Source organism: Diabrotica virgifera, chromosome 3, assembly GCF_917563875.1.
Source record: "Diabrotica virgifera virgifera chromosome 3, PGI_DIABVI_V3a".
Lineage (NCBI taxonomy): Eukaryota > Metazoa > Arthropoda > Insecta > Coleoptera > Chrysomelidae > Diabrotica > Diabrotica virgifera.
In genome coordinates, this window is record NC_065445.1 from 221,592,985 (window position 1) to 221,608,798 (window position 15,814).

General features: G+C 33.2%; 1 protein-coding gene across 1 annotated transcript in view; it reads left to right on the forward strand.

Annotated features, from left to right (window-relative positions):
* The window catches only part of LOC114328800 (TNF receptor-associated factor 4), a 114,519-nt gene extending 99,558 nt beyond the window's left edge, over positions 1–14,961 (forward strand). The window contains exons 4-6 of the mRNA XM_028277762.2: positions 3,474–3,682; positions 7,828–8,197; positions 8,567–14,961. Of these exons, the coding sequence (XP_028133563.1) occupies positions 3,474–3,682; positions 7,828–8,197; positions 8,567–8,920 (933 nt within the window). The 3' untranslated portion in view covers positions 8,921–14,961. The remainder of the gene's footprint in view (positions 1–3,473; positions 3,683–7,827; positions 8,198–8,566) is intronic.
* Positions 14,962–15,814: the final 853 nt, after the last annotated feature.

Below are 15,814 nucleotides of genomic sequence, written 5' to 3' on the forward strand. Positions count from 1 at the left end.
CGTATCGAAAAACGATGTCTTTGTGCAAGTGACGATACGTACATATGATACGTATAGTATTTTTACTACAAAAACGTTATTACGTAGGTCAACATTTTTGACGTAAGGGAACTGTCAGAACATTAGAATGTGACTTTTCATTATTGCTATGTTTATTATAAACACGGCAATAATGAAAAGTCACAATCTAATGTTTTGACAGTTCTCTTACGTCAAAAATTTTGACCTACGTAATAACGTTTTTGTAGTAAAAATACTATACATGACACGCATTTTTCTTTAAACAAAAAATGAAAAGTTTTCAAAAAATGGAATTTAAGCCACTTTACAAACGAATTATTTAAGAAGTGAATTTATGTGGTAACTGTTTTAAAGGTTATCAAATTGTTATTAGTAAAAGCCCTATATCGATGTTCAAAATGAACAAAGGCAGTCATATTAATTTCTATTCAAAATATTTTCTAAAGACATCGTTGTTTATTGGATTATGTTTGTTTGTAATGTAAATAAAACACACACAAACAAAAAGTCTAATATAAGAAGGGTTAAGATACGGCAAGTGTTTGTTTTTGATATCAATGATCAATGTGGTGTTAAAACACTCATCCGAATTTTTTGTTCCTGTTTATAGATAGAGCGGCATTTGGTGCTTTCATTAACTACTTTAACAAGCCTCTGGTATTCACTATTCATGCTTCCCATGCCTGTGTTTATACTTTCGATGTATTTTGTTTTGCATATGGCATCCTGCTTATGTGAAACTGAAAGATATAGATGTTAATGAACTTATAAAATTTATCTTTGTATCTACATCAAAGATGGGTCCGAGGAATGGATTGACTGTTATATTTTTGTTTTTTAATGTTGTTCTGAAGCTATTTTCTTGTGGCATTTTTATAATCAAGTATATTCAAATGGGAAATAAGCCACAATTTTACCTAAAAATGATTTTATTAACGTTTCGACGCCCAAGTCGGGTGTCGTTGTCAAAATACAAAATAATACTAAATAAACAAAAATGTTGTTGCTTAGTAAAAGATTCTTCTAATAATTTATTTAATCTGACTCATTTATATCGGCAATTCATCAATATCAACCAGGAACGCAACTCATCAATATTGGCAATATCATTTTAAAGTCGTCTACTTTAAAATGTATAATATGTGTCTGAATTGCCGATATAAATAAGTCAGATTAAATAAATTATTAGAAGAATTTTTTACTAAGCAACAACATTTTTGTTTATTTAGTATTATTTTGTATTTTGACAACGACACCCGACTTGGGCGTCGAAACGTTAATAAAATCATTTTTAGGTAAAATTGTGGCTTATTTCCCATTTGAATATACTTGATTTTTGTTTTTGTATGAATGCATCTTTGAGAGAATGACTATTTAGTAGGAGCACAAAGATTTGCGTGATAGAGGCTAAAAAGAGTCTTATTTCGAAGCTATTTTCGTGTGACATGTTTTACAGTAAATATTTTATATTTTGAGAATTTTTATATTTTTGTAAACCATAATGATCGTAATTAAATAGGTTTTGTTTTTGACATTTAGATTTTAATCCAGAAACCATTTTCAAAAATTCATGAAATAAAAGATTCTAAAAGATCGATTCTTTTCTATCTTCCTGTGCCATGCTAGATTATCGTGCGTTGGCTATCAAATTGGCTATACTGCTTTGGTTGACGGCAGCTCGGAAAAGGAATGCAGAGGATATATTAAACTATTTCCTACTGTTTCTAAGTCATGAAGTTTTTCTTCGACCTGGCCCGCTTCTTCCGTCTATCTTGCGTTGTATTATTAAATGGAGAATATTATAACATGGCCAAAATATTCCAGTTTGCGATTTTTAACCCGCCGTTACACGCGTCTTCAATTGTGACGTGGTTGCACGCGTATGAGCGTCGCCCTCACCTACATCAATTCGACATATTTCGAGGAAGAATGAATGTCAACATGTATAACTGTAAAATGGGTTGTACTCACATATTATAGAAGGACTCGTAAACCTTTTTTTTTATTAATTTAACAAAACAAAAGTAAAAATAATATAGATCAAAAGCAAGTTTTCCTTATTTTCAATTTCAGGAAGCCACTGAAGTAATTGACGTTCTTTACGCGAATTCATTTTACTAAAAGTACAAATTAAAATTAACAACTGTTCTAAAGCTATTTCTTTGTGGCATTTATGTGATTAACTATTAATATTTTGTATTTTGGTAACGACGTCCGAGGTGGATTTCGAAACGTCAATAAAATCAATTTTCAAAGTTAAATTGTGGCTTATTTCTCAATTAGAATAGGTAAATTTAAAAATGGGTTCTTAACCAGTGGCGCCCCTAGAATTATCCTCTGGGGGGGGGTTGGCTTGGGTACCGAAAGTTTTTTTGTATTATTTGTGAAAGACAAGTTACATTTTCCTACTTTCTTTTATATATATTTCTATATGCTCTGGGAGGGATTTTACCCCCCCAAACCCACCCCCTCGGTGAGGCACTGTTCCTAACCTAACCTAAACAATAATATTTTAATTAAACCTACCCAAATATTAAACAAAAACCTAAAAGTTTCTTTGAGATAACAGAAACGTGATTTCACCGTGATTGCACGCGCAGTGAGGAATTCCCTCACTTGAAGAGGGATGTCACTTCTTTCAAGTATCACAGAGCACACTCACCGCCTGAAATATTCTATAACTTTTTCATACCCTCTCATGAACGATGCTAAAGGCATTCCTGGGTGCTCAAGGGTATAGTATTAGTTAAGACGATTTTATTGGTTATAAACAAATATGGTGAGGTATTCCCTCATAGCGCGTGTAATGGCGGGTTAACTGTTCTGACCACTTCCGTAACTTTTCCCATACGTTGCAAAAGAACCTCATTAGGATTCTTCTATGGCACTTTTCTTTTATAACATCTTATTAATCTAATTTACAACCATCACCTTTACAACCAACAGTTCAGCACATTTTTGTATTTTTTTTAAACTATGGTACAATAATTATTTTACTTTTACATTAAATACATATATTCAGCACAATTCAAAGAAAAATAAGCCAACGGTGGTAAATTTTTACAGGCACCTAAAAAATGGTCAAGTAGTTTTTGAGTGACAATGTCCGCCTCCTTTGAAAAAGCACTTTTGAGAAAAACGTGTTTAAAGTTTTGACTTTTTGACAACTTCGTCTTCTTTTCTGATTGTCAAATCGTAAAGTGATGCACACCGGAATATGTTTTTGAATCGCGAAGTAATCTACAAAAGAGAAGGGGAACAATTGTTGAATGTTTCACACTACGCTCAAGCTGCTAACGCGAACCCGCGGCAAAGCGAGTCGCTAGCAATATCTACTTTTGAGAATACGACTTTTAATTTTAATATTTTGTGGACAATATACAGTTATTTGTTGTTCAAATGGTAGCAATGATTGTAGCAACGTTTTTATACTAATAATCATTTATTTTTAGAATCATGTGGGTCACTGCGGCTATGAGCCTCTTTATTGCGAAAACAAATGTGGAGTGAAAGTTCATAGAAGACATCTCAGCCAGCACAAAGTTGGAGACTGTTCAAAGAGACTAGTTCCTTGTAGATATTGTACTAAAGAATTCGTTGCAGACACTCTTCCTGCTCATCATGTCAAGTGTGGGCGAGTTCCAGTCCAGTGCCCTAATAGGTAAGTGTATGAAACATTTTTTGGTTTTTTTCTTGTATGATGTAGAGTTCATTTATGTATAATCCCGATATGAAATTTTGTTTTTCTCTATCTTATTTTTTCCCTCAATAGTTAGCTATTTCTTGCTGCTCGTCCGATGTTTTTCTTTTACTTGTTATCTTCTGGAACTGATTCATTAGGTAGTATTTCATTCATCATCCAGCTTCCCAGGCAACTAAAGTGTTCCACCCTTTATACAGAGTTTTGTTATCTATTTTAGATCTGACCAATATTAGTTTGTCCGACCACCATTGATACTATTTTCTTAGGGTTAATGGTGAAGCCCTTTTCATTGGATTTATTGTTTACTGGGATCAACAAAGTTTGCTGATCTTCTAGACTCTCTCCATTATGGCGGTACCATCTTTATATCTGAAGTTATTAATAATTTCACTTACGATTTTAAGATCTTCGCTACGATTGCGTAACACTATTTCAAACACATATTTAAAGTATGCATTAAATATACATAATATAAGTAACATATCCCTGTCTGACGCCAGGCTTAATAGGAACTTAGCTGAAACTTAGCTGATACCTCCTAATCCTCCTTAATGCAAGCGGCATGATTGTATGTAGTAAAGATTTTGGACATCTTGGATATTAAAGCACCCTATGTAACGCACAGCTGAATGTGGCTGAATTTTATGTTTGTGCGTCACAGTGTTGCCATGCTGTTTTCTATATATTTCTTTCATAATTTCAATCAATGTTAAATGTACCTACAAGAATAATAGAATAATAACGTTTACTTCTCCGTCATTATACTAGGTATAATGACAAATGAGGTGTCAAATTAAAGCTTATAATCCAAGGATAGTACTAAAGGTGAGAAGTTAGACCTAGGTTGTCTGTCCGTCTGTCTGTCTAACCTAAACAGAACTAAACCTAAACAGAACATACCTAAAATACACAAAAATGATACATTTCACACACAAATATAATATCACAAAAAATTGTAACGTGATAGTATGAAAAAATAGAGGATACGGCAACGGTGTTACATGTGACGGTCAGATTCAATGCCAATATCTACACAGACATATTAGGGTGCGCTAATAGCCAAGATGTCCAAGATTTTTGAGTAATCTGCATGTTGAGACCAACTAAGTTTAGGCCTCGATCCTGCGTACCAAAAAAAGTTTATTAATAGCAAGCTGAAAATTTGTTAATAGCTTAACGGTGTCTAGCCGGACAAATTTTGATGTATGGGAATACCGGAACAGGGGAAGTTTTAACTGTGGAACGTGTCATCCTGACAAGTTTATGATTGTGAAAACTAGCAGGTTGTTTTTAAGTTTATTCAATAGCAAACTTTATATCACATATTATATAAAAAATGTTTGTCCGACAAATATGTTGGGCATTTTAATAAGTCCGACACGTAGAACTTGTCAAATGATAGGAATTATGTTGGTGGTAAATAGGTGTGATTTTTCCTTGAGAGTTTAATGAAAGGTTAAAAATTCAATTGGAAGTTCTGTCCGACAAAATACATGGGACGTTTTCGTAGTCTGACGTTCGGAACATGTAACCTGTTCCAGAATTAAAACTTCCCCTGTTTCAGTATTCCTGTACATCAAAGTTTGTCCGACTAGACACTGTTAAGCTATTAACAAATTTTGAGCTTGCTATTAACCTTCGAATGACCAAGCGGGGGAAATTTGGACACCAGCGTATGTTTTTCTTTAATAAATTCAAAAGTATTTTCAATTTTTAATTCATTATTTTTTTATTTGACTTTAATATCATTCTAGATATCCTCATTTTTTGAAATAAAAAAAAATTCCCTATATTTTATGAATAAAAAATATATTCTGAAGTTGATGTTTAGTAAAATACCGTCTATTATGTGTAATTCCAAGTAGTTTTACGCTAATGACGTCGACTTTGCAAAGTAACAAGACACTTACTTAACATACACACTACACATGACACTAATACTCATGTTGTGACTGGCTGAAGAATGACATAAAGTCCATGCTATAAAAAAAACTTTGTTAATTGTCATTTTTAACATTTTTGACCTGGGGTCGTTTTCCCCCCCTTGGTCATCCGTGTAACAAAAAAAGGTTGGTCATTGGAAGGTTAATACAGTTTTTTTGGTTAGCAGGATCCAGGCCTAAAACGCTTTCTCGAAATCTATAACAGACGTAAATATTTTTTCGAAACTCAATGCTTTCAGAGTCATGCGACAATGCAAAATTTTCATAAAAATTTTGAGTTTTTACTCATTAAACTCGACAGTCGTTGCACTCTTTAGCGTTAATGTTTTGGAAATAGTTATAAATATAAATGATTCCTACCAGTTATCTGGTTCTTTACCGGTGTATATTTTGTTAAAGAAAGAGGTGATATCGCAACACTCTCATTATCAAATGATTGTAATACTTCTGTAGTTATCTCATCAGGGTCAGGCGCCTTCTTTCGTTTCGTTTGGTCAGTGGTCTTTAGCATTTCTGAGATCAGAATTGGTGCGTATGTGTCACTGTTAGATGTTATTTCCCGTTTAGTGTTGTCTTACCTATAGTATAATTTACTATTGTCGATTTTTTTGTCATTTCTATATCCATTTTTTCGCCATTTGTCACCACTTTATTCACGAGTAGTTTGAAATTTGACGTAGCAATAATTTTTTTTAAATAATTTGGAATTTATTTCTTCACTTTTTATCTGGTGTTCGTTTTGGACATCTACTACCTTTTAGAACTCTTACTACATCCTGACAAGTAAGATTTAGATATAAATAGAAAATAGACGGGTTCATTTTGATTTAAATCTGTCTCCTGCCATACCCCGATAGCTGTTTCTAGGTCTACCCGTTGTCAAGGAGGCTATGCAAGAAGACAAATTTACATCAAAACTTCCGTAGTTCTCGGTACAAAATAAAACTATTTGTACTGTAGCACAGCATAAAGAGGGACAGTAAAACCTCTTCCATGTCGGCACTTTGATCTCAAGAAGTAATACCGGCAGTAAGCAATTGGTAATTCACCAGTGGTGGATGCGGGTTTTCCCTGTTAAAACCCGGACGTTTCTATGCGACTAGCAATGAGAGAGTGGGGCAAAAGCGACCGAGAATTCAATAAGACTTAGATATGTTAAGCTAAGATTTAGATATTATCGTGTTAGACTTTTTACATATTTTTTATGATAGATTTATTATAATATAATAATCTCCCGTTTTATACCGCTCACGCGGCTTGGGGATAATAGCAAGGTAGTCTGCTATCTCAAGGGCCTACGGTATACAAAGAAGGTAACAGGGCCAGTGCTACGCTTCAACCGCCTACTATTACCCCTAGTTTTACCCAAGGGGCCGTTCAAGTATTACGTAACGCAGGTTGGGAGGGGGGGGGGGGTCAAAAATCTTGTATCAGGATTATCAGCATCGAAAATAAGAGCAAGACATATTCTTTTAATTTTTAAATGTCCTAGAAAAGCAAACACCACGTTTGTTTTCAATTAAGTAGGTGACACAGATTTCTCAACACAAGTACACTAATCGGCAATAACGCTTTGTCAGCTAGTCAATATTATTGTAATTCACGGCCACGCTGTATCAGCATTCAAAACAACAACACCTTACACTTAACTTATACATCCAGCAAAAGAAGCGTGTTTCATTCTAATTCGATCTGTTATCAATTATCATTCGTAAAGCAAATACATCATCAGATGGTTATACCGTAAGCACACCAACTCGTTACTAATATATTTAGTAGTGTTCAGTAAATAAGTATTAACAAGTAGTGTTTTATCAAATCAACCCTCTCCTCAGGGTAACAACCCCGTAACATATCCAGTTCTTTTATAATCTTCAAAAATTGCGTTACGTAATACGTGAACGCCCCATTACGGTGCGTTACATAGGGGGAGGGGGTCAAAAATCTTCAAAAATCCCGTTACGTAATACTTGAACGCCCCCCAAGGTACTCATTGATGTTTAGATGGTTTCGCCGGCGCTGGGATTCGATCCCCGGCCTACCTTCGTGGAAGTCAGACATCCTACCGCCTGAGCTATCCGGCCCTAATTGTCTATCCTTTTTTATTGTTTTATTTTTTTATAATTGGCTATATCTAATATTTATTATTAAACTTTTTAGGTGTGACGTTAATGTATTGGCCCGTGAAGAACTAGAATCTCACCTCAAAGAAGAATGCACAGTTTCTGTTCATAGTTGTAATTTCAAAGAAGCAGGATGCAGATTCAAAGGACCTAGATATGTAATAGAAAAACACATAGAAGAAAATTGCCAGCAACACCTGACCCTTATGTGCAATATTGTATCTAAACAACAACACCAAATCACCTCTTTAAAAAGTGCGCTGTCCAGATTGTCATTAAACTATTCTGGAACTCTCATTTGGAAGATTAGTGATTTTTCAACAAAAATGGCTGAAGCAAAGACCAAGGAAGGAATGGAATTGGTGTCCCCACCTTTTTATACTAGTCAATATGGATATAAATTACAGGTAATTATTTTTCAGCTTTAATAATTATTGCTATCATCTTCCCGCCTATAATGTAAACTCCTTCTTTGTCGCCTATTAGGTGTCCCTCTTTACTCCTGTAAAATTTTTGTCCTCTTGACTACTGTTCTTGTTTGATTTCAATTGAATTTAAAATAATTCCGATCCACAACTTTTCTTGCAAAGTAAAAATTTACACAGAAAAATTGTTACATTATAACCCATTTTGATTAAATTTAGTTTATTATAATATCTCCATAGATTTATTTTAAGTCAGGGTTATTTGCTTATATTATGGGTTATGGTTAATGGTTTATTTATAATAAGAGCATATAGTTTATTTAGTTAAAATAATTATTTTATTTTTTGCAGGCATCTCTCTTTCCAAACGGCAACGGAGCTGGAGAAGACACGCACATCTCGGTGTACATCAAAATACTCCCAGGAGAGTACGACGCACTATTAAGATGGCCATTCTCCCACTCGGTTTCCTTCACCCTCTTTGATCAGTCAACCTGCCCGGAAAAAGCTTGCAACATCGTCGAGAGCTTCATTCCCGACCCAACCTGGAAGAACTTTCAAAGACCCAGCCGGGAACCAGATTCCTTAGGGTTTGGTTTCCCCAAGTTCGTTTCACATGAAATGTTGAAGAAGAGACATTTTATGAAAGATGACACCATGTTTATTAGGGTGAAGGTCGATCCTAGCAAGATCGTAGCCGTTTAAACGTTATGGGAATAGTTTGAAAAGAAGGCTGTAGTAGACAATGATTGTACTTCAAAATAGACTAAACTAATAACTGATGTATATAAGATGTCGTCTAGAGAATATTTTTTATGATCTCATTTTTCTTGATGTATATATTTGTATAAATGTAAAAATTTCGTACAGAAAACTGTCCTATGGAAGACTGTTGATCGAAAAGCTATGTATATAAAAAAACTTTTGAATATTAGTATGTATGTGTTTTTGCACAACTATTAAAGATATGCTGTAAAATATCTTGATTAATGAAAACTAAAGCAAATACGAATATTTGTATATTTTGTCGTATTTTTCGTAATAAAAGTAATATTCAAAATGTATATTTAACACGAGGTATTCATAAACTTTCAGAAAATTATTATTATTCTATAAAACGATTACTAAAGTTACTCTAAAGTTTAAAAATTTATTTTTGTATAAAAATCTCATTAATGATTTATGAACTACACCTTCATTAAGTTAGTTTGTCAATAGTAAGTTTCATTTCATAAACAAGTTTAACGTTGTAACAGGAAAGAAGTATATGGAAAAGTGTTTTTACCAGTAAAATGATTTGTAGACTTATCAATGTCATCAGATTTGTTTATCTAACCTAACCTAACAACAGCTGATAATTACGCAAGTAGTGTGTTTTTACGTTTTTATAGCGTTTCAATGACTTCTGATCATTAAGGATCAATGGAGTGAGTAATAATGCGTGGAGACTCATAATGCAAGGAAAGATAGATGATAGAAGAAGCATCGGAAGAAGACGACTTTCATGGCTGAAGAACCTGAGAGAATGGTTTGGATGCAGCTCAAAACAACTATTTAGAGCTACTGTCTCAAAAATTAAAATAGCTATGATGATTGCCAACCTCCGTAGTGGAGATGGCACCTGAAGAAGAAGAAGAAGAAGAAGTGAGTAACACCAAATCATGAATGCTGATCTGTTATCATACTGCTAATCCATCGGCCCCGTCCATTCTAATTTAATTCGCAGATCCATCTCGGATTTTAAACTACATACTATGTTTTTTGTCTTTCTGGCCCCACTCGAGATTAAAACCATATAAACACATTAAAGTGGCTCTACCGACCTACTTAACTATATAGTAAGATATTTTCAAGTTTTTGTAGATCATCAGCCCTGTGATGGATGACCGAAGTTATCTTTAACGTAAAGTTATCCGGTAGTTAAGTTATAATCCTCGAATTGGTGTGATGTATCATATTTAACTTAACTACTTGCGTTATTTCTTGACAGTTCTTGAGTTATCTGATATATCAACTGTCACTTTATAACGCGATGTTAAACCTCAAAGTATCAGATAACTCTGTAGTTATGTAAGGATGTGTAAAGTTAGGTTCATCTTTTGACTTATTTTTAGATATAAATCAAGTAAATATTCAACAAAGAACACTGCTTCAGGTTTTGCTAGGATTTTGTGCGGCATGTTATTCATTTAATATCAAATATAAAGCAGTACAAAATTAAAAATATCCAAAAAATAGAACTCAAATAACAATTAAAAGTACGTAGGTAATAATAAGATTAAAACAATAATTAACGATAAAAAGCAAAGCTAATAATTTAAGAATAAAAGGGTAATACAATTTTAAAAATCATACAAAAATCAAATTGATATTAATTGTTGAATATAACTTGAAATTTATAAACATATGCAGTGTTGCCAGAGAAATTTTTTTAAATGCACTGGAATGACTGAAAGAGTGACACAAAATGTACTAAACCAACACATTTTGTACAAAAACTTTAAAAAATCGTTGTTTAATATTATTTGAAGCAAATTTCTTATATCACAAAATTTGGGGTTTTTATTTAAGTTACTTTCGTATCAAAAGTTTGGTTGTTAATTTTATCAAATTGGTACAATTGTACCAACTCTGGCAACGCTGCTTTTATGGTTATCGTCCCATCCTGTCAAGTCTGTGCCATGTTACGATCAATCTCTCGCACTCACTCCAACTTATACTATTTCTACATAAGGTTCTCTTTGTTACTTCAAACTTGGTTACTTAAATGTTATTTCTCTTTTTAACGTTTAAGAAATAACTATCTCATAACGCTGACGGATACATCACACCGAATTTAGTTAAATAGTTATGGGCATCGTTATCCCTGAGACATCTTAACTTTAACTTAAACGTTCAAGATAACTTCGGCAATCCATCACAGGGTTGAATACCTATACTTTATATTATAAAGTTGTTGCAAACCATGCAACCGTTATGCCAGTCTATTACCTGTACTAACTGAGAGACTAATATTATGCGGAAAATCTACCATGATGATAGAGAAGCCTTGGGATGAATGGGATTATACTTTCCTTTCGCCCATTCAAAATAAAACAAAATAAGTACTATATTTCCTTCTTTTTCGTTAATCTTTTTATTTTCTGTCTCCCAATGGGGAGATTGGATATCATCATCACTGCCTTTACTTTATCTACTGCGGCTTTGAAGAGTTCTAGTGAACTTTTAAAAAGTCCTTAAATTATTTAACCATGACACTCTGATTGTTCCCACACTACTTTCTCATCTTATCTTTCCCTGTATTATCAATCTTAACATTTCATATCGCTGTCCGCTTATTACGTGTCCCATATATTGTAACTTTCTTATTTTTATTCTGTTTATTATGTCAAATTCTTGTCCATTTCTCGCAGTACTTCCATGTTCATTTTTTTCCGTATCCATGCTATTCTAAGCAACTATTATTTGCTCATTTATGCAGATATTTCGACCATTGTGTTAAATGTGGAAAATATTTATTTTAGTTGCATTCATTTGAAAATAACCATCATTCTGATAATAACTGTCTAAAATTATCTATTGGAATCCAATGCCATTGTAAATCTATTACATCAGCCATGGTCTGCTATTGGCGATTAATGTAATTTTAGTAAATAATTGTATTGTTATTGTTTTGTTTTCGTAACTTTTCATAAGCTTTGTCGATAAAATTGTACAATTTTTCATGACAATTCTAATTCTAATTATTAGAGAATAGTCCACTTTCTTCATTTTGTAACTTTTTTTCTTTTTGGATTGCAACTACTTCTCCTGAGAAACTTCATTGGTTTTTGTTGATTCGATTATACCGTTTGTATAGTCAATATTTTCTCTTGAATTCTCATTTTTGTTCTTTTGTTCTCTTTATTGTCTTCTAAATTCTCATTCACATAATATGCTTTGTACCATTTTTATTCTTTTCATTCGTTGCATTATTTCATTAGTGTGACTTTCAGCTTCACTGTTTTCAAAGCCGCTACAATGCGGTTCGTATTCATTTTTAATGCCTTCGAATGGATCATAAACATCAATGTCACTGCTATGTAGTTGAGACTCCATTTCTTCATAAATTAACAAAGAATACCAGAATCACACATGCTGTTAGGCGGACTGTCTCTGAGGAGGCACTCCCGAGGAGAAATTAACAAAAAAGAGCAGTCTTCTAAAGAGTTCAGCGGCAACTGTGAAGCTGTTCTTACTGTGATAAAGACGCCAGTCATTCCCAAAGAATAATCAAAACTATGTGTGTCTGAGAATGACGTTGGGGCAATAAGGGATGCCCTAACTAAACTTATGTATATCGACGATACTCCTTGCGCACCTCTTTATGAAGGTAACCGACACATGGATAGATACTAAGGGTTGATAATGAGCTGACGAGGCGTTCTTTGAAACTACAGAGGACTTTTTGAATGAAAAGACGGAATGAAAGATCGTTCAGGTCCTCATAAATTAACAGATATTTCAGGCTAAAAAAAATAAGATTCAATGTATAAATGATACGTAGGTATTCATGGTCAGAAAAATAACAGCAATAATTAAATAAGATAACAAGTCTTAATTTAGATCTTAAGAATACATGCTATGATTCAAATCATCCTTAAGATCCATTTTACTTAACATCCATTTTGACGAACCTTCCGCGATCCAGAGGAAACTTACGAACATTTAGTAATTGTAGATAATTAGTATTAAATGTGGGTGCCTACATTGGATCCGTTTTTCTCCGATCAGATCAGATCCGATATCGGCCGACGTCGGGAGTAGCTTCTCCTATTCTCATCGAGAAGTGTTTGGTTTCATTCCGATTGGTTGCAAGTTGAGTTGCAAGTTGGTTGCAAGTTGGTTGCAAGTTGGTTGCAAGTTGGTTGCAAGTTGGTTGCAAGTTGGTTGTAAGATGGTTGCAAGTTGGTTGCAAGTTGGGGGTTGCAAGCTAACATGTTTAAATATATTCAATGTCATCATCTCATTTTCATTTTCCCTGTAAACATCAATAAGTGTGATATTTCCTTCCGACCACTCCATTACTAACAAATATTCCAACTCAGGCGCCCCAAAACCAACAAACCACTCGCAAACCCGTCCAAATACGTATTGCGAACCATCAAAGCATTTGTTGAAAAGCCGACAGAAGTTAGATCGTGGTGTGCCGTGTGCGAGCCGTTTGTGTGCCACTTGAAAACACGTACTAATCTAACAAATATGCTGCGCGCGAGCGGCTCGCACACCGAGCAGAGCGCATATGTATACCCGCCTTTAGACTTGCCTAGAACATATTACTTACTGCAATCTACTATTTTAGTTGAGATAAGCCACAATTTAAATATGAAACCTAAATTGTGGCTTATTCCCAACTAAAATAGTAAATTTCATAAGATGCCACTTACCGAATTCAGGCATAATTTGAATAAACCACTTTTCTGTACTATATGTCTGTTAGTTTCATCCACAATGCTTATCGATATCAACATACAAGTGATTTTCTTTTTCAAGTGCCTATCGATATGGGCATACAATGCTGTAAGTAGCTATAAGATGGTTATAATTGACTAATGGCCGGTTTCACCAACGACAAATAGTAGTTTATTCTACGAATAAAGTTATTCGACCAATAAACTGGCATTTGGCCATTTAACTAACGTCAAATAAGACTTATTTTATTTATTAATCAAATAAATCTTAGAATAAATTGGCAAGTTAATCTCGCTGTAAATATTTATAAGAAAGTAAACTCGTCAGTTTAACTTTAAATTATCAAAATTATATTGAAATAAAATAAAAATATAAACGTCTAATAAATTTTATTCGACGACTCAATGAATAGTTATTCGTCGAATAATATTTATTAGTCGATTATAGTCATATTTGACGTTGGTGAAACGTAGATGCGTCAGTTTATTGGTCGAATAACTTTATTCATCGAATAAACTACTATTTGTCATTGGTGAAACCGGCCATAAAAGCTGTAAATACTAATGCATTTTGTAAATGTAACAGCCTTAAACATTTTACAAACTCAGGAAATTGTTATAAGTATGATAAATTTACTTAAAGATATGGTAAAAGCAGTTTTCTTCTTACAACTAACAGCAAGTAGGTATTAAAACAATATCTATACTTTGTTAATTTTTAGAAATTCCTTTTGTTTTTAATAAATTTAGCAAATGCTTGCTGGTCGAGAATTATTTTTTCAGTTTATGGTGTGATATTGATAGGATTTTTAATTTTGAAGCAAACTTCAGGGCATTTAAAACATTTTTTGTTCTTAAAGAAAATAGTATTCTAAAAATTCTCATTTATGTTAATATTAGTCATTATTTATTTTGGAATTAATTTTTTTTTAAAGACACAAGAATTTAATTTTTTTTAGTCGTTTTAAAAATATTTGGTTTTGGTATATATTTACGAGAATCAAACCTCTTTGTTGTACATTTTATACAATATGTTAATTATCTGGAAAGTGAGGAGCTCAGGAAATTTTGTAAAAAGGTTTTCAAAATTTTGTACTCATGTTTTTATTTTATTTTGTGATAGCTGGAGAACACCAAAGTTTTGTTTATACAATTTTTCCTTTCTGTACATATAGGGTTAATCTGAAAACGTGTACTTGGTACATGAGTATCTTAGTCATTTTTTAGAGTTAGTTTTGTATTTTATGACTGGACACCATTATCCCAGTTTGAAATAAATTATATGTTTAACTTGTACACACAGTTTTATTTTCCAAATACTAAGATCACAACAAAGGTAAGAATGGAGAAGAATAGGTAAATACTATAACCTGTAAACTGTAAATACTATAACCTGAAAATGCTAAGCCTCGACCAACAAAACAAGCATTTTATGGCGAATTGCAACAAGTAGTAGATCAAGTCAAAGGGAAGATGATAACACTGGCGGATAGTGCAAGAATAGGCAACCAAGTAATACCCGGAATTAAGTAAAAACATAACGAAATTGTTAAAACCAAAAATGGAGAACTTCTGCACGAATAACGAACTTGGAATAAACGACCCCTTTTTTGACAACAAATGTATATTTGAACACAAATATACATTTAATTATACCAGTGGAAAAAGATCTATGATAGATTATGTTATAACCAATAGATATCTAATAATAGATACATCCATCAAAAAATAATCAACATAAGATGCTTTAACCCAGCAGATGTAGGTAGCGACCATAGTCTAGTACATATAAAATAGGAATCATCATGGAATACTTCACACCCAAGAGAGCAGCACCAATACAAAGAAATCAGAGAAGATCACTGAGAATGATGTATTAGAAAACGGTAACATCGAGGAAATTGGGGAAAAAGTCAAAAATAATATAATTATTGCAGCAACAGAATCACTTGGAGAGAGGAAAGTAACGAACATATTAAAAATGAAAAACCCATAGTTTTGAAGACAAAATGGAAAGACGAGAGGAAGTGAAGACAAAATTGAAGGAAAGAAGAAAGCCATTTTATAATACAGAACACAACAGGCATACAACCACTATAAACGAATCTGAAATGAAACGAATTCTTTTGGTGCTTTAGTCAGACAAATA